The sequence below is a fragment of the Ictalurus punctatus genome, chromosome 12 (genome assembly GCF_001660625.3).
Source record: "Ictalurus punctatus breed USDA103 chromosome 12, Coco_2.0, whole genome shotgun sequence".
NCBI classification, from domain to species: domain Eukaryota; kingdom Metazoa; phylum Chordata; class Actinopteri; order Siluriformes; family Ictaluridae; genus Ictalurus; species Ictalurus punctatus.
In genome coordinates, this window is record NC_030427.2 from 10692036 (window position 1) to 10715866 (window position 23831).

Here is a 23831-nt window from a genome sequence, read left to right on the forward strand (position 1 = left end):
TACAATTGACTAGTCACGGTAATTGACATAGGAGAGAGAGTATGCCATCCCTCCAGTGCAAATTTTGCTCTTTTGGCTCCCAGCCATGGATGGTCAGTTGTGTCTTATTTGTAATCAAATTATACATTTTTTCATTCCTGAGGAAGTTGAGGTGTTCGAAAGCATAGCTTCAATTACAACAGTTCACTTAAATAAACTTGGTTTATAACTCATCACCAGGGACACAATGAACTACAATAAACAGATATCTTTAATACACAATGTGTTGTACAATACACTGATTGCTGTAAAATGTACAAAGCAGTCTTTAAATTATCTCTCAATGTTAATAAAGTGTTAAAGCAAAAAAACTACTTCCTTTTTTTTATTTTTAATTAATTTTTTTTTGTTTTTTTTAAAAAAAAAAAACCCGCCAGATTTAGGAAAAGAGAAGTCACTAGTTGCAGTCACGTCCCAAATCCGGCACATGCTCAGTATGCGACAAATACAAAAAGGGATCTGTCCGTTTATTCTAAAGTAGAACTTAAGGGTCAAGACTGGTGGGGGGGGGGGGGGGGGGGGAGGGAGGGGGGGGGAGGGAGGGAGGGGGTTTGCCGGGGGTTGTGTGGGACAAAAACAAAAACAAAACAGCTAATCCAAAATAAATAAAAGCGAAATCCAGACCCTGTACAAAACTCCAAGAATTGTCTAAAAATCTTGGGAAAATGTAGCTTAAAATACTGTTGCAAATACATCAATCAGGATTTTTTTTTTTTTTTTTTTGCCTGCCCAGGAAAGATGTCTGTTCGGATTGTTGCGTTGGCCTCAAGTGGCAAGGAACCCATCCATCGAATGATGACAGGACCCACATTTTTTCCCATTACTTTCCAAAACCTTCATCTCAGACATCTGTCTATACTTCCTTCATTTGTGCTCTTGGATTTTAGATACTGTTTTTCCTCAGGTCCAGATTGGACACAAACACTTTTAAATGAGACGCCATCTGGACAAACACACGCTTGTGAAGGGTTTACGAATTAACAGGTAAGTGACTTCAGCAGAGAAAACACTAAACTGAATCAAGTTATTCAGTAACCAGGGTTAGGCAACTGTAGTTCCCAGCATTAACAGTCAGCTTGTGTAAACTGATTCAACTCACTAGTTAATTACAAAGGCGGTGTATTACAACAGTGTTTGTAAGCACACACCCGTAGAACACACCCTGAGTGAATAAGATCATGAAATGACCGATTGGCTAATACACAACGAATCCGAGTCCTATAATATACATGGATAATTACCTAATGAGTTGAATGAAGTGTTTCCCCTGCTTCAATATGCCTGAATCAGTTGGTCCTGTTAAAGTACCTGATGAGTGGAACCAGAACATGGGCTTTAAAAAAATAAAAAAGTTACCCAAATGTACTCAATCAGCTGAAACATGTTTGATATCTGAATCATGTTTTGCACTGGAGTTACGAAACTAACAAATAAATGGAAGTCTGCCACATCTGTTTTAAAAAAAAAAAAAAAAAAAAAAAAAAAACCTGCTTCAATTGACACCTGTAAGCTATGTTTGGTTACAAATATGTTAGCAAAATAGTAGGGATAGAGCACATTTACATATTTTACTTCAAAGTAGAACTGTATTATCATCCACATAACCTCCAGGTAGAGGCAGTAACAGCACTGGTTGTTTAAAAAAAAACAACAAAAAAAAAACAAACAAAATTTGAATGCCACTCCCATCCTCTTCTAATGTTTTGGTTTTTGCCTGCTCTGGATCCTGAACTTAGTTCTGTTTCAACAAATAATTCATTTAAAAACAACAAATCTTTTTAACTATAGTATACTGATCAGTACAGATACAAACCGAGACCAAATTTCTATCGAAATATTTTGCTCATCTAATGTGGGACGTTTAATGGTGTTTTCCTGAACATCAGAGTAAAAATATTAAGGGGGGGGGTCGTGGTCCCATTTTACACAGCTCGAGATTACAGTCTGGGTGAATTCTGGAAGAATGTTATTTACAAAATCATATTTATGCGCGATAGACTTCCTTACTCCGCTCCACTAAACTCGTAGCCAGGTGCAAAACTAAAGAAGCAAACATCAGACATGAAACATGTTTTTGCTGAACAAATAGATGTAGAGTAAGTGGCAGATTGTGTGAATTTGACTTTTTTCTGAACCAGCCCACAAGTGTTCACTGCCTCTCTGTGTCCTTGTGGTTCAATAAGCCCGGAACAGCAGCACAGACTCGGACACCGAAATGTATTGTGAGACACAAAAATGGCACTTTAAAAAATGTTGACATCTGTGGTCCAAGGTGCTGATCTGCAACTTCTACTTCAGGAGAAATGATCGGCTTGTAGTCACATTTGTTTTAGCTGGACAAGGCTGGTCAGGAATACAAACAGGAGACACAGGCTGACTCACATTAAATGATCCCGATGCCTGGTGGTCTGGCTATAAAACCCAACAACAAATAAATATTAACCAGTCCTGTCTGGAAGCATCTTCTGGCCTCTCCGATCTCATAGTCAACACCACGGCTTTGCGTGAACCCTGTAAATGTCCAGAGACCCGTTTGCTCTCCTTTATAGAAGACTTTGAAAGTTCTCGAAGCACCAGAATTTTAATCACTGGTGATCCTGGTTGAAAGAGGAAGGAATAGAAATATGGAAGGACAAAGAGCAAGGAGAAGAAAGGAGGCACTAGAATTTCTGACATTCTTTCTGACAATCTTTCGGACAACCCTTCTTACAATCTTTTTGGCACGGCTCCATGGTAACCGCAACACCGACCCCGCTCCGCCCAGAGGTCATCCTCGTGACCTCGGCCCATGTGTCCGTTTCAGGGTCATAGCATTCCACGCTGTCCAAAAATGTGTTCCCATCATATCCTCCTGTTGGGGAAAAAAAAGCAGAAGAAACCAATTAAAAACACTTTCAAACATTTAAAGTCACCAACATTACCAGCCCGTCTCTTTTTCTGTCTTGAAAACTCATCTGTCCTGAAGATTTTCCTGTGGCGAAAAACTTACTGTTGCAAAGCGCTGACACTGGAGACTCCTTCCGTAAAACGTTAAAGGTTTACTTAACCAGATCAAGGATGATATGTTTTTCTTTGTTAAATAACAACAGAGTTTCTTAATCCTTTACTCTTGGCTTAGATTGTGTAGATCATCCATCAAATAAGTTCCTGCGAATTAGCGCGCTCGTTAAAACCGATCATTTGAATTACACCTGGAGCTCCTTTCAGAATTGCGGCATTACAGAAAAGTAATTAACGCCTTCAGATTTGAGAATTCAACAGCTCAGTCATATAAAAAGTTAATACAGCTAATACTGTGCTCAGGATGGAAATTTATTTCAGGCAGTATCGGATCAGCACAGTCTAACTGCTAGCCAAAAAAGAATTACACAACTAGAAACACGCGTTCCTGCCAGATCCATGCCGACTAGCTCCCATTTGCAGAAAAGTACCATAAGGGTATGTTTTCCTGGCCTGCATACTAGCAACTTTTGCCTGAAACCAAACCCTAAACTCATAAATAACAGCTGAGAATAACAAATGACAGCAGTGTCACCTCCCAGCCACCAGAGGGCATTCATAATGTGCTGCATTACATTTTTACATTGTAGAACTAGTGTTTCGGGTCACACTCGAGCCCATAGTGTTATATGTTATTTAAGACACCCGATTCCACTTCTCTGCTAATTAGCACGGCCTTCATGAGTTCAGTATGGTGGGCTGGAGGAGTCATTTTTTGAGTCATGTTGCCCTGTTTGACATCCTTAATGGTGAGATTTGTATTCTATAAATTTATGCAGGGGAGCAAAGAAGACAACTTCTAGATCAACTATAACAGAAGATGTGTCCTTGTTGACAGAGGGACAGTGGTCTGTCTGCAAAACCAGGGCACGAGGACAGGTAGTTAGAGTTGATGATCTCTTTAATCAATCAGCTAACAAGGGAGTTGGTAATATGAGAGCTAGATATTTCCCCATACCGAGTGCGTAGATGCGTCCTTGGTGGGGGGTGACTCCCAGTGCGCTGCGCCGGTGTCTCATTGATGAGATGAAGGTCCAGCTGTCGGTCTCCACGTCATAGCGCTCCACCGTGTTCAGCTGATTGGTGCCGTCATAGCCACCCATTACATAGATATGGTTATTCAGTGCACACACACCTGAGGAAACCGATTACAGTGAATGACTCGACAAAACAAAGTATTACCCAATACACAGGGTGCTGAAAAACAAATTAATGGACAAATTAACTTCCTTGTTTTTCTGACCTCCAGTGACTAATGTACTGAATTGAAAGGTTGTTACTATGGTTGTGGAAATACGGGCTTGCTGCAGACGTATCATGACTATGCAGAAAGATGTTGTTAAATGACTGAACTAGAAGGGTTATGGTTTTGGAAATGAAAACAAAGGAAGGTCAGGAAGTACATAGGAAGTTAAACTTCCGCCTTATTTTAAATGAGCAGAACTCAGTTGTGTCACTATATTATGTAACCAACCGAACTAACTTGAATAATATAATAAAGAGAGTCAATAATTTAGGAATAAAACATGACCAGGTGTGCTGTTAGAGGAAAATAATCACTGGCCCAAAGTTGATTCTTTTCCAATTATTTTCCAACAGCATGCCAAAGTTTGTCTCAGGCCACCCCTAACAGTTCCTAAACCAATAATTGCTGGACTAGCAAAAAGTCCGGCACGGACTCACCTGCTCCGCTGCGGACAGTGTTCATGGGTGCTGTGCCCCTCCATTCGTCTTTCTCAGGGTTGTAACACTCCACCGAACTCAGACGATGCGTTCCATCAAACCCACCCACTGCATAGAGGAGGCGGTTAATGACAGCCACGCCCACCCCTATTCTCCGGGTCAGCATGGGGGCCACCAGTTGCCACGAGTCTCTTTCCGGGTCGTACCTGCATGGAACACACACACAGACACACACACAGAATCAGCAGAGCTCCAGCAAAGACAAAGGGCTCAAAAAATATTGCATTATTATTTACCCCCATGAACTTTTCCCACAGGATGTAGTGATATAATCTGGAATTGAAATTGATTTAATTGGGATTATATGTCATGAATCTACACAAGTATTGACGAATATTTCATGTTGAACATCCCACATATCAACATTTAAATCCAATATATAAAAATGGAAAGAATATGGCATTGCCTAGAGTAGGCCATCTACCAAAAGGCAGTGACCTGGTAAAGATGGGATTAGTCAAAGAATCAACCAAGAGCCCAAAAGGAATTCTGAATGAGCCGAACACTACAAAATGTGGGGGAAGTTCGTGGGGATGAATATTTATGCACATCATCTTTATTTCCATGCTCTTTGTGATGACACTTCCTATTCAGCCAGTATGAATGTACATCACTATGATTCTCAAAACAGTGGAAAGTTTTCTTCATAAAGATGTGTTTAATAGATTAACAAACCACATACTAGTCATTTCTATTACACTCTATTACATTATGAGATATTTGGAAATGTAAGGAATTATACAGGAACAAAAGATTCTTTCCATTTAAAGTTTTGTAGGATCTACACTGCATTAACAGACAGATACTTTGATAGTAGAGCAAATTCCAAATAATAACTAGTTTCTCTTCCTTATTCTTTTAAATCGGCTGTTCCATTATTTGAGGCCCATCACTAAAACCCACTTCCTCTTCAAGTGTCTGTGGATGAATCATAGTGAGAAAAGGCACGCTGACACCAAAAGCCAGATGACTGACAGTCAGAGACAGCAGGAGAGAGAGCAAGAAATAAAAGCCATTTAAGAACCCAACTTTGAGACTGCAGGGGATTTTGGGTACAAACTCAATCCTAAATGCATTACAAAGTCTTACTGTGTTGTAATGCCTTGGTACTAAGAGACAATATAGAATGTACTCAAAGACAGACACCTTTTCAAAGATTTAATCAGGTGAGAGAAGACTTCCAAAATATCCTAGCAGGCAGAGAATAAAAGGGAAAGTGTATGAAGAAACATTAAGGAAAATCTGAGACAAAAGTCTGATGTGACTGCAATTTAATAATAAGCAACTCCTCCATTTTTACCAACTGAAAGAGACAAAAGTCCCACCCACTTGAATTGAATTAGCTGACTAGACCAAGGCTTGTACATTCATAGGTTTCAAATTCAAGGTTTATGTAAATAAAGTCAATGTGAAGCAGAACACAAGAGAGTAACAGCTATCTAAAGCAAATGTGTAGTTTTCACATCCCACGTCCTTTCCCCTTCAGTGAATTGCCTGAAGGGGAAAGATTGAGTTGTTTTCAGCTGTCTCACATATTGCCATGGGGCCAAAAATTGTAAACGCTACAGCTAAACCATAGATGGCACCACTGCAAGTGTATCAGGCACAGCAGAACCAAATTTAATGCTGGATTGAGAAACAGTGCAACAGACCTACATATCCAGCCAACTTCTATGTTTGATAAGAAACTGACGGTGATGAACGTTAAAGTCTAAATCTACTCTTTTTCCTAGCAGGAATTCCTCAACCCCTAAGAGGGTTCTCAATTGGAAGTCAGTCGTAAAAGGTCAGTCAAGAGAACCTTCTTTCACGGTACACAGTTGTTAACTCTTTAACCACCGTCCTCACCTCTCTACGCTGTTATGATGGATGCATCCATGTGAGCCCCCAACGGCGTAGATCATACCATCAATGACCCCAATGCCAATTCGGTTCCGGGGTACACTCATTGGGGCGCATGGGAGCCAGCAATTGTTCATAGGGTTGTAGCAGTCCAGAGTGTTGGAGTCCATGTTGCCATCGGGTGCATTGTTCCTCCCTCCAACGGCGTAGAAGAGCCCGCTGATCACACATGCTGCCAGGCCACTGCGGGGCACCTGAAGATCCGCCAGGCGCAGCCAGGCACCAGTGCCTGGGTTAAACGCCTCGAGGTAGCAGAGTGACTGGCGGAAATAGCCACCGGCTGTGTAGATAAGTTGCGGTACCTTAGGTGTGCGGCATGCCAATGCCTTGGTGGGCTTGTGCAGTGTCAGGTCCTGAAAGATCTGTGCTAGATAATCCTTGCTCTGTGCGTCCCATTCAAAGTGCTCAAGCTGGCGCTGCAGGAAGTGTGGTGGAAGTGAGTGGCACCTCACGGCTTGTAGCAGTGCCTGCATGTATGGCCTCCGTTCATCACGTTCATACTGCACCCACGCCACGCATGCATGGTATACCTCGGACTCACAGCGTACGTTCAGCTCATCACGGCTGATCAGCGTTACCAGCTGGCATGGAGAGAGATTGAAGAACTCCTCTTGCGTCGCCACCTGGTGGAGTGGAGGAAACGACGGGGGAATGAGTGCGATGTTTGAACCATCTGAACAGTTAAACAAAAAATGTTACATGTACCCAAATTTTTACAAAGCGATGTAGGCATTCAGCCAGGGCATATTTAGTGTTCAAGTCACTTTAGTTTGACAAGTATATGACTATCTTTATAATTGCTGATGCTAAGTGGGGATTGATGTGTGCACTTCCCCACACAAGATTGTGAAAATCTTTTACTTTCACCATCATTGTGTAAATCCTACACAATGCTGTGTTTGGACCTCAGGGAATCTCACACTCAGTTAAGTCTTAGACTAAACTACTGTGTGGGGATGGGTCACACAGATTGTAAGCCATCAACATTGCTAGAAATTTTTTTTTGTTTTATCACATAATGTCAGTGGATGGTATGCAATTTTTCCCCTCAGCTATGCACCACACACCAGTGAGAGATCAGAAATTCTTCTTATATTGCAAACATGCTAATTATCCTGACTGTACATCCAGAACAATCAGTTTGGCGATTCAACAATAATCACACACATGTATTGCCCACTGATCCTTTTCTTTGTTGAACTGCAGATCTCTGTTGTAAGTATACACTGGAACCTTCTCTAAAGATAAGCGCATAACTAGAACATCTGCTTTAAGAGAGATTAGATAAGATCACTGCCGAGGTTTAGTGAGAAGAGGAACTAATACTCTCCCTCTGCTATGTCAGTGGCACTCCTTCCTCTTGTGAATGAATGCATTATAGATGTTCAAGTCATTCACTGAATTACAGTTGACTACTTTTTTTTTTTTTTTTTAAACTACACTTTTTTTTTTTAATGGTCTCAAACAAACACCATAACTGATGACGTGTGTCATGTGATTTAAAGTAAATGGCTTCTTTGGACACACCTTTTCCTAGCAGGTAGCTTTCACAGAAACATGTACAATGCAGCAGAACAGGTATGACTACATCTAATCACCCACACATCCATGTACAGTGGTGCTTGAAAGCTTTCTAAGAATTTTCTATATACACCTGCATCATTATCAGATTTTCATCCAATTCCTAAAAGTAGACAAAGAACAAAAGTGAACAAATGGTAAAAATATTACACTTTATTGAGGAAAATGATCCAATAATCTGTGAGTGGCAAACGTATGTGAATCTCTAGGATTATCAGTTAATTTGAAGGTGAAATTAGTATCAGGTGTTTTCTATCACTGGGATGATGATCAGGTGTGAGTGAGCGCCCGGTTTTATTTAAAGAACAGGGATCTATCAAAGTCTGATCTTCACCACACATGTTTGTGGAAGTGTATCATGGTATGAACAAAGGAGATTTCTGAGGACCTCAGAAAAAGAGTTGTTGATGCTCATCAGGCTGGAAAAGGTTACAAAACCATCTCTAAAGAGTTTGGACTTGACCAATCCACATTCAGACATACTGTGTGTACAAATGGAAGAAATTCAAGACTATTATTACCCTCCGCAGGAGAGCTCGACCAACAAGGATCACTCCAAAAGCAAGATGTGTAATAGTCCTCGAGGTCAGGCAGGGTTGCAAGGAGAAAGCCACTGCTCTGCAAAAAGAACAATGCTACCCATCTGCAATTTGCTAAAGATCACGGGGACAAGCCAGAAGGCTATTGGAAAAATGTTTTGTGAATGGACGAGACCAAAATAGAACTTTTGGTTTACACGAGAAGTGTTATGTTTGGAGAAAGGAAAACACTGCGTTCCAGCATAAGAACCTTATCCTATCTGTGAAACATGGTATTGGTAGAATCATGGTTTGGGCCTGTTTTGCTGCATCTGGGCCAGGACGACTTTCCATCATTGATGGAACAATGAATTCTGAATTAAACCAGCAAATTCTAAAGGATAATGTCAGGACATCTGTCCATGAATTTCAAGAAAAAGTGGGTCAAGCAGCAAGACAACGACCCTAAGCACATAAGTTGTTCTACCGAAGAATGGTTAAAGAAGAATAAAGTTAATGTTTTGGAATGGCCAAGTCAAAGTCCTGACCTTGATCCAAAAGAAATGTTGTGGAAAGACCTGAAGCAATCAGTTCATGTGAGGAAACTCACCAACATCCCAGAGTTGAAGCTGTTCTGTACTGAGGAACAGGCTAAAATTCGTACAAGCCGATATGCAGGACTGATCAAGTTACCAAAAATGTTTAACTGCAGTACTTGCTGCACAAGGGAGTCACACCAGATACTGAAAGCAAAGGTTCACATACTTTTGCCATTCACAAATGTGTAATATTGGATCATTTTCCTCAATAAATAAAAATCAAGTATAACCAAGTATAATATTTTGTCTCATTTGTTTAATTGGGCTCCCTTTATCTACTTTGAGGACTTGTGTTAAAATATGATGATGTTTTTGGTCATATTTATGCACCACTGTATATATACACCCCAACTATATTCACCAAAAGGTAATGCACACTCAGATCTTGGAGGGAGTAAAATCTTGACAGTATCCTTATTACTCACCCACTATAGATAGTTTTCCAAATTTACTAGCTAGCCGTATTTTTCACTAGCCAGAACATCATTACCCATTACAACCTTAAATATAATAACTATAAATGGATAAAAAGTATGGGATGTCAATCATTAGTAAACAAAAATCGCTGTGGTGTAAGAACCGTATCGGATCGCAAGACATGCAGAGGATAGTGAGGACAGCTGAGAAGATCGTCGGGGTCTCTCTTCCCTCCATCATAGACATTTATACCACACGCTGCATCAGCAAAGCCACCTGCATTGTGGATGTCCCACACACCCGTCACACAAATACTTCACCCACCTGCCATCTGGAAAAAGGTACCAAAGTGTTCAGACCCTCGCAGCCAGACTGTCTAACAGCTTCTTCCCCAAGCCATCAGACTCCAAAATACTCAGAGACTGGACTGACACCCACACCCACTCTGAACTGATCACCATCCCACTGCAATATTTGCACATTTCTGTATCAAGTGTATTGCATTTTTTTTTGCTGCTACTGTATTTATAACAAGATCGTATTTACTTTCTTGTCACTATTTATACACCTTACCTGGCTGCTACTGCAATAACTGCTATGACCTTATTTGGTATAAGCTTATTTGCTGAATACTCATAGTCATTCACTTGACTGAAAACACCAAAACAGCTGATTGGAAAATAATTAACTTCAGAGTGCTTTGTGTCAGGTTGTATTACACCACCCTATCATTGATTATTTTCCTTTATCATGCCCCATTGGATTTTTGCTTCTTAAATAGTAGTTAACATTATTCCTGATAACTGTATGAGTACTGTATACAGTTTATGCATCCCACTATTCCTCAATCCTGTGACCGTACCAATGTGTCTCACCCACTGTAGCTGAATGAGCTGTATCACATGAGAGTCTGACCTGGCTGAAGTTCATGTAGATGTACTCGCGGGCTTTCTGGTGCAGCTCGGTGCAGCCAATCTGCTCAGCAAAGTTAGCGATGCCAATGGCGTTGCTCGGGTCCAACTGCTGCACCAGGAAATCACAGCAGGCCTTCACCACGCTGTCGATCTGATACATCACAGCTCCATTCATCACGTGGATGACGCACTTCTCTCCGACTGAGATGCTTGCCGTGTAGGCAAACTCTATCAATCGTCCCATTACCTGTCAATTCAAAAATCACACATTGTTGTCTGTTTAGTACTATAAAACATCTGTTATGCATTATTTTGCTAATTCTAGGTCTGACGATGCTCCAACCATCCTTGACAGGATCAGCGTGGCATGGTACTAAAACTGGTCATGCGGTCTCGTTGGGAGCAATGACATACACGCTCTCCCCTGTCAATCTCAGGGCATGTTGGTAGCTGATGTGTCATAGGGGAGAGCTTGCTGGAGGGTGGGAACTGGCAGGTAACCAAATTGTGGAGAAAATAGAGTTTGTTGGTGATGGTTGGTCATGTGCTTTGATATAGCTGGAAAGTGAATGAAAAATAAAGTGCTAGAATATTAGGAGCTCCAGCTTCTTCCAGCTTTAACTGAATGTTACGTGCTACCAGTGAAGCTCAAAAGGGTAATAAATGTTTAAGCATTAATAGAAAAAGGGAAACTTAACAGGTCCTCTCTCTCTCTCTCTCTCTCTCTCTCTCTCTCTCTCTCTCTCTCTCTCTCTCTCTCTCTTTCCCACCCACTCTTAAAGGAATAGTTAACCTAAAAATGAAAATTCAGTCAATTACTCACCCTCATGTCATTCCATGAATGAATTTTCATTTTTGGGTGAACTGTCCTTTTAAGGAAATGAGCAGTATTAGAAATATCCTGTTTATCTAAATCTTAAAGGAGCTTGTTCGTCAAAAATATTGCACAGTATAGATTTGCACAAATATGTTTGCACCCTATTGTCTTTTTATCACTGTGTTTAATCAGTGTATTCCTCCATTTTTAAAAAAAATTTAATACATGTAGAAATCCTGGTAATAAAGTTATTTGTTTACATAGAAATCCAATTGACAATTTTTCCCTTATTGCAAATGTAGTTGATCAATCAAGACATTTATTGTACAATGCTTCTAATCTTCATATATGTACTTCAAAGAACATCAACAACATGAACAAACTTGTAAATAAACAATTCAATATCAAGGACAGCCCATAAGTTCAAAACTATTATCATCCGAATAACTTTCAGCTTTCTGGTACAATTCCACGTCCTGGGTATGTACTTAGCTTCCTAGCCGGTAGCCTATGTTAGCCTACTGTTCGTTTGTGTGGTGAATTCAAACAACCTCGTCTCATCTTGTGCAGAGTGACACCAAAGTGCACTAAAAAGCGATTCCTATTGTCCAAGACAATGATTTCATTGCCTGTTTACTACATTAATCTGGTTTTGAGATTATTACTTGTCGAAGTACGAGATGATCCCAATAAAATCTTGGCAGAATTCCATAACAGTCTGTGCGATAACGTGTTGTCCGTATCACATTGTACAATGAAGATCCTCTAAATGTAGACCTCCACTTAAAGAAAATGTCTACTTTTTTTTTTTTTTTTAAGCATGAACTCATGTACAAAATAGAGTCATACAAACACACACATTCTGAAAAATGAGTTTGGGGTAATAATGATGTTTTTTTTCTGTTTATGTTTTGCTGATGCTGCTACTGTATTCGTAGCCGTCCTGCGAGTTTGGCTTTTTCCTACATTTGAGACGTGCGTCATAGCAGTGGCCATGCTCTGAACTTTTAATAAAATTTCTTACACTGCTACAACGTTCCTGCCAGTTAACTGTGGTCGCGATGGCACCAAATCTCCTGGCAGTGCGCATATCATATTATGTGTTCTAAGACTGCTAACCTCAACTCGTGACTCAACAGCTGAAATTCATTCAATATAAACCTTGCTTTAGCTTCAACGCAAAACTAAATTCCTTGCAATTCCTTGACTGATAGACTACATGTGGGGTAAGATGAACCAAACCTGTAAAGTATGGACCTGTAACGTAATGGAGAAGAATAACACTCCATAAAGAAAGCATAATTATAGTCCTGTTACAGAATACTCATACAGGTAAGAAGTCCAGAGTAATCGACCAAATCGACATCTTTATTGACATCTCTTTGTAATCTTTAGCCATGGTTCACAGTTCCTGACACACCATGCCATATCAGCATGACACATCAGTTTCCCTGTCTATCACAGAGTAAGGTCAGATCTTATCTTCAGAGAAGTACAGTGGGTGGTTGGATATCGCAGGCCACTACACCATATGTATGCAATGAGTGCGTCAAGTAGTGCTTCCTGATAATTAATTAATTAGTGTGTAAGAAAAATGTGGGCCACAGTCTCTGTCTCTAGTTGTCCTGGTCAAACAGGTTGTGCAAGTGTTTATTATGCAAATCTCATTTCTCATAAAGAGGAAAAACCCAAGTCTACATGAGTTAGTGAAAAATCTGATATATTTCTAAACGCAGCTTGCTAGTAAACCTCCTAAAGCAAAGGAATGCAACATAAATTTCACTTTTCAAGATGTTCACTATTTTGTAAATATTTATTCCGGGAAGTATTATGAGATTTACTGCTATTCAGTTCTGTCCGGGCAGATGTAGAAAAAAGAAACACTAATGGAATACATGAACCAAATAACACAAATATTGGCCAAAGAAGAAGAGACTCACAATTAAGACAGGATAAACGAGCGTTTGATTATTAAGATTCTTGCTTGAGGACCTACTGGTGGCATGTTGGTGGAACGCACATCAATCTGATCAGTAGCCTTAAAGCCTTGAACCACTGAGCAAGCCTTGGACAACGAAGATTCCGGGCAGTCAAGAGTGAGTGTAGAGTTTACCCTTACCCTACGTTCCTATTAGCAAACGCCAGGCGACCACCCGTTTTCTACGTACATGCACAACATGGAGCCATGATTTCAGGGACTATTTACTGTCTGACGCACCGAAACGGAAACAAAACTGATTCATCTTGTCCCGTCATTAAATGCGTATAGAGACATTAGGAAGAAAAATAAAGCTTGGAAGGAAGTAGCCGAGATCATTGATGCCTCTGGTGAATTGTACAGTTAGCTTGCCTTTTCTAAATCAGCCAATGAAGGCAGTATGAAGCCTTGCATGAGGCTTGAGGCATATGTAAATCAGACCATCAATTTTTACACTGATTAATGCATTATATAATTTGCATTTAACCAGTTTGATTTAGAGGTGATGTATAGCTACTATAAAAAAAAACAAAAAAAAAAGGAAAAAAAACAAACAAAAAAAAAAAAAACAGGGCAGGACAGTGAACGTCCACAAGCAACAACAGTAGTGTTCACTACATGCCTACAAGAGACAAGCTACAAGTGACATGAGTGACTTGTTGCTGCTAGTGTCAATGTATGATGTGCAATCCAAGAGGACATAGATGTATCACTCTGCATGGTCTGCATGTGTGTACACATTTGTATTAGGTGTGTGTGTGTGTTTTCTGGTTGTACATTATATCTTGTTCCATCAGGAAATATTAAACGGTTTACTTCCTTTTACTCCGGACCATCAGGGCGGCTTCTTTCAGAACTAGTTTTCCTGTTTGCAACACAGCAATAGTGGGGACCTTTTATAGGCATCTCACATGAGGTTACAGTTAAGAGGTTGACTACGATTATTGGTACTTGTCAGTTTAGACACTTATAAAGGGACTGCAAAATTAAAGGGATTTAATGGAGTTGGAAAATATTAACTGAAAAATTTTAACTGAACATGCAGGGAAAACAAGTATTTTAAGGGCCTGGTAGGGGACCAAACATTTCAGGGGTTTGAGAGGGGACCAAACATTTTAAGATCTTGCAAAGAGAACAAACATTTTAAAGGCCTGAGGTGGCTTTTTGCACATGGTGTAGCTCTACTGGTAATATTCATTCAGTTTGTAGCAGTATAAGACTTCATGCTTTTTGAAATTTAGATGCATCTGCATACAAAATTAGGTAAGTAATTAAAATTATGCAATTGGAAAGGAACTGACCAGCCATAATTTACATTACATGGCAAAATTTCTATAAAAGTATCATTAAATCACTCACCCGTGGGTGGATCCCTTCGATGGGCACCACCTCCATGCCACACTCCTTCAGGCCATTGGTAAACATGGCGCGGAAGACAGGTGAAGAGGATGCCAGCACCACCTTATGTGCCACAAAGTCCACAGCCTCCAGGTCGTTGTATTTTACTCGCAGCGTGACGTCACAGAGTTGCCGCTCAAGCCGCAGCTCATTCATGATGGCGAAGGCAGCGGCCGTGTGGCTCTCAAGCGTGTAGCTGAACACGCGGTGGCCATTGCGCGTCGACGGTGTCACCTCGGCCTTGCACTCAGTCATCCCTGATGCCGCGTACATGTTCAGCGACGCCCGCGGCCCGGCGCCTTCATCCTCACTCGCCAGTGCGAGACACGTGCAGAGCAACCAAGGATCAAGGTTTACAAAATCCTGGCCAAGTTATCTTTCTTTTGGGGAAAGTGCAAGCAACATTAGGAACACACTATTCCTTTATAATGCACTGGCTTTATCTACTCAGGCTGAAATGTCCTCTTTAGGGCATGCTGTACGCACTATCAAGCACAAACTTCAGTCTGTGGATTACCTCCATGTCAACATGTAATTTACAATCCATTTTGGAGTTTCTGGAAACAAGACATGCCTTTATTAGAAAGCCTGTGATCTGCTTATGTCCTCCTGCTAAATTTAAACATCATCCTGTTACACGAGGCCCATTAACCAAAAAAAGGAAACTGTAAATGACCTCACAAGGAAGGATTCAGAATTTGTGACTTGAGGTGTCGCAATCACAGTAATGGAAGCAACAGCAGAAACTGTGAGCGCTGGAGCAGGAATGGCAATTGCAGGTGAATGGAAGTCCGCTTAGCGTGCAAACATGGGGCACATTTACGCTCCTGCTGGACTGGGACTATATCAACACAGACTTTCTAAAATGGCATTTAAAACAAAGAATGTCAGGTCAGAATCTGCTAACAAGCCTAAATTCTAAAGGCTTGTAAAAAGGCTCGTTAAAAGCTCATTGCCTCATAAAGATTTTCTCACTACAGTAATAAAACCAGGCCTAGCCGGTTTCCAGTGTGGACAAAGTGTCAGAAGTTATTTAGTCTGTGCCACCACCCTCTTCAAGGTAAAACACAGCGGATCATTCCGGGACGGAATGGCTTAGGAAAGGTGGTGGATTTCAATCAGTCTTCATTGTCTGCTTACTCGAATACCTAAGGGACAAGAAACCGAAAGAGAAAGGATCAGACTGAAATCATGCACACTTTAACATCACATCAACATGAAAATGCCCAGCTTTCTTAGAAAACAGATATTTATGTCCACACATCTATGCTCTGCAATAAATATTACCAACACCACACATACCTGCATAAGGTCAAGTCAAATACACTCTTAGCTCTCTCTTAGCTACACGCTGCGTGTTTACTTGGTGTGTGAGAATGAAACTGAGACGGAGCTGCTATTTAGGACAGGTGACTTTAAGTAGGGCTTTGCGCCTATCTGTCAGTGTGACTGCGGTGTTTCCTGGAGTCATAGGACCTCTCTGACGTCAGCAGAATTGTAGCCTACTGAAAGCATAGGAGTGTGTCTCAAATCATCATCGTGAGTGCATGAATAGACCTATATAGTAAACTAACTAATTTTAAGACTTTTTCCTAAGGTGTCCAATTAAAAGTTGGTTAGCTATTTGTGTAGAAATGTAAAAAGATTCAAAATACAAGAACTTTATTATAATATGTAGGGTTGGGCGATATGATGATATAATATTAATATCATGATAAATAATATAGTAATATATCCATCCATTTTCCATACCACTCATCCTACACGGGGTTGTTGAGCCTATCCTAGGGAACTCGGGGCACAAGGTGGGGGATACCCTGCATGGGGTGCCAACCCATCGCAGGGCACAATCACCCACTACGGACAATTGGAAATGCCAGTCAGCCTACAATGCGTGTCTTTGGACTGGGGGAGGAAACCGGAGTACCTGGAGGAAACCTTCAAAGCACAGGGAGAACATGCAAACTCCACGCATACAGGACAGAAGTGGGATTCGAACCCCCAACCCTGGAGGTGCAAGACATGTTTGCCTCGGACAAGGAAATTCCTACTTTGCCCGCTCTCATGGATAAAGACCACCGTTTAAGAATTGTGCAATATACTGAGCAGCATTGGGACAAAATAGAAAATGTCATAAAAATAGGTCATATAGAAACTATCACAAATAAATACAACAACAAAAAAGTACTACTTCTCAGGATGCACTTAACATGCTTGTTGTATTTTTCCATGATGATCTGTACATTATTTTTTGTCTCGGTGTGAGGTGACGTACTGCTCATGTTGTGCTAGCAGGAGAGTTAAACGACACATGTTCTCTGCGGTTTATTTTGCTCAGCTTAATTAGTGTTTCCACATAACTGCCTGTTCCTGAAGATTGTCTGTAAATGCGCCTAGTAAAAACCGCTCTGCAGATACTGTTCTTGTGTGTCAACTGATGCGTGTAGTGCAGCATGTGGTGGGATTTGGAAAGAGCAGCTTGTGCTATAATTACAGCATCAAGGCACGACTGTGAAGCGCATCAAATTTAAACATACGCAACAATGCTTATCAATACAGACTAGGTTATTTTGTCTGGTTCTGGTTGTTGAAACACCTTGTCTGTCAGGCAGCTATGAATAATAAAACAAACAGCCCAGACGTGAAATCTGCTTGTTTCAGGTGCCCGGGTTACACCAGGGACACACTAAATGACTTTTAAAAAACCTTAGCCGATTTTAAAACCGTGGGAGACCACAGATATGACAGTTTCAAATGATTTTTCACATTATAATCCTCCGAATGCACACGCTAGATGATTCGGCCAGACCGCGAGACCACACACACCTGTCTATTGTAGTGATGATTTCACAGAAACGAACATAGTAACGATCTCGAGGATCTCGACCTCATTTACACAGCAGAAAATTATTTAACTGTCTCACTCTCTCTCTCTCAAGAACCAGAGAGCACAGCATCCTAGGCTCAATATGCTGTTAAAATTTTCTTCGGTTGTCTCTATTGCGGAACCATACTCCACATTCGTGGCATGTTTGTGGCTGCTATGTTTCTGCCATCAAAGCACGCAACACCTGGTTGGTGAGGCTTGCTCGCTCTCGTTGGCTATTGCGGGTATCCCGCCTCATACATGTTTGATATTTACGATTTGGGATCGGGGAGGCTCCGACTCACTCCCAAGCTGTAAAATAATCATAATGACACCACACAATTGAGTGAATTTTTTGGGCAAAATGTTGGCAGCGACAAGACTCAAATTGCCCCCGATGGTTGGAGGGGGTGGAAATCGGGTTTAAAATCTTCAAGTGTGTGGCCAGCCTTAGTGATTCTTCCACTAGCCCATTTTCCTCCCCTAGACGGTAATTATCTACGTACGGCAAGACCAGCAATCGATCTGAACCACAGCCAACGTATAGCCTACAGCAGGGGTGGGCAATCTTATCCGGAAAGGGCCGGTGTGGGTGCAGGTTTTCATTCCAACCAACCAGGAGGCACACCTGATTCCACCTGTTTAATCAATTCAGCTTGGCTTTCAATAGATTGTGATAGATAGATAGGTGTGGCTTCTGCTTGGTTGGAATGAGAACCTGTACCCAGAGCGGCCCTTTCCGGATAAGATTGCCCACCCCTGGCCTACAGTGTAAAGTGAAAAGGTTGTGTGCAAACAACACAAAGCAGTTCCACCCAATAAAACAAACGGGACTAACGAATAATGTTTTGCTAAATGGTTTCATTTTCATTTTAGCTTGAGACTAGTTTTGAACTGAAATGGGGTCAGAGTGCACAAAATCAGAGCAAGCGAACTGACTTCAATTAGTGCCAATGACATTTCTGACCCTGAAAATGTTTTTGCTTAATCTTGAATTTAAACTCTACACTGAAACAATGAACCAATTTCAATATGCCAGTTTTTCCAGAGGTTTGTTTACTCGGTCACCATAATTGTTCATTCTGAATGCAGCCAAATATCCATTTCCCCTCGCACTGCCAGGCCAAACTTTCACCACATTAATCATCCAAGCACAGAATGTCTCAGGATGCACCTGAACTCCTTGTTGTGTTGTTACCTAATAAGCTGTGATTTTTAAGTTGCTAATTCCACCTAACCCTGCAACAGGAGTAAGTGATCCAGGAAGAACGGTGTTTAAAAAGGACTAACGTTACATCACAGAGTAAATCAGGGAAAAATAGATCATTCTTGCTGGAGACAATTTAGATTAGATGGTCATTTTGCACTGGACCTAATGACCCTTGCACAGATTTGTTTTACTTGTTCGAAAGCAGGAGACAGAGTCAGCAAATGTGATCTTGAAAGAAAGAAAAAAAAAAAAATGGCAAGTTAATGGTTTTGGCAAGGCGCCTTCAGCAGTGACTCAACGGACACAGTTGACTTTATTGAAGTGAGAGGAAATAAGAGAACAGAACATTATGTACAACACGTAAAACTAAATAAATAACAGCCTGTTACAACGTTAAAGCCTATAATAGTGGTATGTATACCAAAATGACATATTCTCTCCCTGCATATTAATTATGTGAACCGTGTGCGGAAAGTAAAAACAGCGGCACATTGTGCTCAAAACCAAATTAAAGCTAAAATAACACACTGAAAGGTAAATATTAACTCACAGCACTTGAAGTGCCAAACCTATGATAAATAATGACAGCTCAACACTTAAACGTAATAATAGCACTCTTTACAGAAGTAAAGAAATTCTTAATATGGACATTTCCATCCACAGAAGACAACCTGAACAGTGTTAAAGTGCAGATTTAAAACGTCTCGAATTGTATAAAGAAAAATCTCTCTGGGTTTATTAAAATAGCAGTTTTAATTTAGGCTTGTTTTTAAGATGTTGAGGTTTCAGATCAGGAAATATTCAGCTATACTAGAACAATCAGTTCGACTAGCCTGTACAGCGTAATCAGTCCCTCAAGGGTTCTGTGATCGCAGAAACTCTGCAATATTCAGAGGAGCTTGCAATGTTTCAAAAGTACCGCAGATTTGGGCCAAGATGCGTCATCGCAACGCACGGTCAGCCAAAGCCCTCTTCGATTCAAGTGTGTCGAACACGAGTACAGCTAACAGGTCTTATTTACCAGACTGTACAGGATTTTGCAGAGTTTTTTTTTGCGTGATTGTTGGCTAAAAGTTCTTGATTTTGCTGCGGCTTTTTCTCTCACAAAATTTGTGATGCACAATTTTTTTTTGGTGCTTTTTTTTTTGCAGAAAATGTCTTGAACTGGCGAAACGGCATTTTTGTCAGTAAATGTGACTCATGTTTGACGCAAGCGAATTGTAGGGGGTTTTGGGTGACTGCGCACTGTGATGAAGTCACATGACATGTCTCGGCCCAATTCTGCAGCGAAGTTTGCTTGATTTTGCGTTGTGTTCTGCCACCTGCAAAACCCCGGAGGGACTGACCATGCAACTCAATTCTGTGCAATTGCCCTGCAGGTTGCGTCGCAGATGTAAAAAAAAAAAAAAAAAGAAAAAAAAAAAGAAAAGAAAAAAACAGCAGAAAAATCAAGCATTTTGGCCACAACAATCTCACACACACACACACACACACACACACGTTGCGAAATCCTGTACGGATTGACTAACTATAAAAGAAAGGAAACGCCCACTACCATAATGAGTATCAGCTCCATATGAAAAAAAATCAAGACCAGAGGCAGGGCTTTTTATTACAAACCTACGCAGGTCTGTACAGGAAGTAACTGTGGAATGACTAACGACTCGTTTCAGCTGTTCAGAATCGCTTCCTTCTTTTGAGAGTCAATAACTCAGTTTGTCATGTGCTTTGATTTTTGAAACTTTGCAGACGTTTTTACGTTCACAAACGGCTCTATAACACACTACGTGAAAGGTGACATCTGAAAAAGCATAATAATAGGTGTATAATAACTTTAACACGCACACAAGATATCGCAGAGCTCCAGGATTTATGCAATGCTACCCTGAGGGTTCCTACAGCACTTCAGGAAAACACCATGTACAGATTAAAACGCTGGACAGCGGTGGGCCGTGATGCAGGAGTTACGACATGGCGAAGTTAAAGCGCAAAGTCCTTCATCTTGAAGACTTTCCTGTGGTGGAAAACTCCCTGCCTGAGGAAAAAAAAAAAAAAGCTAGGGCTGACACTAGAGACTCCTTCCATTAATGTGAGGTGAAATATCTCCTTACAGAAAACATTATCATATTATATCGTTGTCTTTTTTCTTTGTTGTGGTTTGCTTAAATGTGTTTAAGCTTAGTCTTAGATTAACGTATTCGTCCGCCTCTACGCAAGCTGTTGCTATAGAAACGATAAGGCGCGCATTAATACAGACCTGTGATTTGAACAACAGCCGGAACTATTGTCAGAGCTGCTGACATACACAATTCATCAACACCTCCTGACCAAACAGAATCGAGAACTGAACAGGCAGCAAGCAAAAAAAAAAAAAAAAAACCCATCAGCAATACTTTAAGCATCCTGACACAGCAAGAACAAGTGATGTAAACACCACGGAAAGAACAAAGTGTTCGTTTCGCAGTTTCACTTTAAAACATACACGACCTTACAGCATTCACTATTCCTGCTCCAAACTGCCGACTGGTTCATGCACTTGTATAGACGAGTGGACGAGTTGCAAATCCACAAACCAGGCATGAAACACTGCACAAAAACATCCCGCAGTCTTTTCCCTTATTATTCGTCTTCTTATACATCCCTAACACAGCCAAACACAACCCCCCAAATAATGCAGAACAGCACTGCACAAACACACACCCACGCAAAGTTGTTAGGGATAATCTGTACTCACAAAGCCGCCTTTTCAAATTGACACGACTGGATTCTTGCATTGCTTTCCGAACTCCATATGAGAGCGAGGGAAAGCCATAAAGTCACCATGACTAAGCATTGCGATCCGGAACGCCAAAATAAAAGCTGGGCTGTGTCCCAAATATCTTCCTCCTTCCCTATATAGGCTCGCTGTTATTTCCTCCCCCTAATCAACTGCAAAAGCCTCAACCTCAATATACAGGAGTTAATTACCTAATCTTACTTGGGGGTTGTCTGGGAAAACTGAATAGTCGATTCTACACACGCATAGGCGTTGTTATGACACACTATGTAGTACACGAGTGCGCATTTTTTAAAGAGCAGTTTTTGATGGTTGCATGACGTTGGTGAACATGGCGGCGCACAGGGAGAAGTACAGCCGCATTTGATAAACAATAGCGTCTGGGCGAAAGTGAAGCCTTTAAAGTGCATGTTTGAGGCAAGTTGCGGATATGTATTAATTATAATTAATTATGTTGTAATATAGAGAGCGCAGAGGCTTGTAACTACGCGGGTTTATTGCGAAACTGCAGAGTTAGCGACCTAGTGGATCACTTCCGCATTCTCTGTGTCAGGTAAAGAGGACTTTTATACAAACAAAGGAACAACAACAACAATGGAAAGGCACTTTCACTTTCTATTTTTATTTTGTACTATTAGGCAGCGCCCCGTCAGCTGTCAATCAGTCCAACACTATAGCTTCTTCTTTTCTTAAAAGAAGAAGCTGGTGAGGGAAAGGAAAAACTGTTTCTATAAAGCTGCTATAATGTATCATGTATAATGATATAATAATGTCTATGAAAGTTGCCTCATTAATTGATTAGAAAAATGATGTTTTAATAATACCAAAAGAATAAAAAATGCTCTGGAAAACAAACAAACAAACAAACAGTCTCTCTGATCTTCCAGTATCAAGACTAGCATAATAATATGTAATATTGTATATTAAATGTTGTTGTCAGATAATTGTAAATGTTTTAGTAGTCTATTATGCCAAGAGATTTAATCTGTAATAGCAATACTATTAATATAGGTTTTAAACAAGCTATAAATGTTGATATTATTGATTTGTTATCATTTTATATTGTCAAAAATACAACTGATGCCAGTAATTCAGCCTAAACAGCTTGATGATGATCAGTTTCTAGAATAATAAAAATTTTAAAACGTTATTTATAATTCATTTGAATTATATTAATTTGTTAATAATTATGTGCAACTTTTTCACACCCATTTTTAAAATATTCTTATTCTTATTTAGAGACATTATAGGTACTTCATTGGCATAATCATTGCAGATAATAAGTCACTAAAGGAACATTTTGGTGAAAAATCAAATTTGCATAGTCAATCAAAGTCCAACCATTGCAGGTTTAGTTTGGAGCTGGAGCTACGATGTAATGTAGGTAATAAGTAATTATAGTCTCATCTAAAGTCTTTTTCCGTAAATACAGTTATGTGAAACAATAAGTAATTGTAATGGAAATTGTTTTTGTTTGACATATTTGGAGAAGCAAATATTCGATCCTCTTTGAAACAGTGCCTATTAATAAAGTTGATGCACTCTATCAGATGACACATAAAATTGACATTTTGTAGTAATTTTTACAGTTTAAATGAACAAAAAAACAGATCAGTCACATGGAAAATGTAAGTACACCCCTGCATTTATCACAGCTTCAAATCCATAAACTTAGAATCAGGTGTTCAAGCAAGGGATTTAAAAGATCTACAAATTATTTGAAATACATCATTCCACTGCAAGAAAATCATCTACAGGTGAGGCAGATTTCAAACGACTGCAGATTTCTCCAGGACTGGCTGTCCCAGCAAATTCAGCCCAAGAGCAGACCATCTGTTGCAAAAAGATGTCTCCCCAAATCACCCAAATATCATAACAGGATCTTCTAGTAAGTCTTGCAACTGTTGGTGTCAAAGTGCATGCTTCTACAACCAGAAAGAGATTTTGTCCTGCATGGGAGGCATTCCAGGAAAAAGCCTTTGCAAGACTACAGTTTCCCAAAGACCAGGCCTTTTGGAATAATGTGCTCTGGATAGACGAATCAAAGATAGAGTTGTTTGGCCACAGTAACAG

The 23831-nt window shown here is 40.4% G+C and overlaps 1 protein-coding gene across 4 annotated transcripts; it reads right to left on the bottom strand.

Moving 5' to 3' along the window:
• Positions 1-1503: 1503 nt before the first annotated feature.
• On the bottom strand, positions 1504-22071 carry keap1b (kelch-like ECH-associated protein 1b). 4 transcript variants are annotated; one of them, XM_017482240.3, is made up of 7 exons: positions 21950-22071; positions 14868-16054; positions 10715-10960; positions 6631-7307; positions 4723-4928; positions 3998-4174; positions 1504-2890 (listed from the first exon to the last, which is right to left on the bottom strand). In XM_017482240.3, the coding sequence occupies exons 2-7, from the start codon at positions 15177-15179 to the stop codon at positions 2700-2702; spliced, it is 1809 nt and encodes a 602-aa protein (XP_017337729.1). In that variant the 5' UTR covers positions 15180-16054; positions 21950-22071; the 3' UTR covers positions 1504-2699. The 4 variants fall into 4 exon arrangements, with proteins under 4 accessions (XP_017337729.1, XP_017337726.1, XP_017337730.1 ...); XM_017482237.3 differs by lacking the exon at positions 21950-22071 and adding an exon at positions 21717-21891; XM_017482241.3 differs by lacking the exon at positions 21950-22071 and adding an exon at positions 21475-21701.
• Between the last annotated feature and the right edge of the window lie 1760 nt (positions 22072-23831).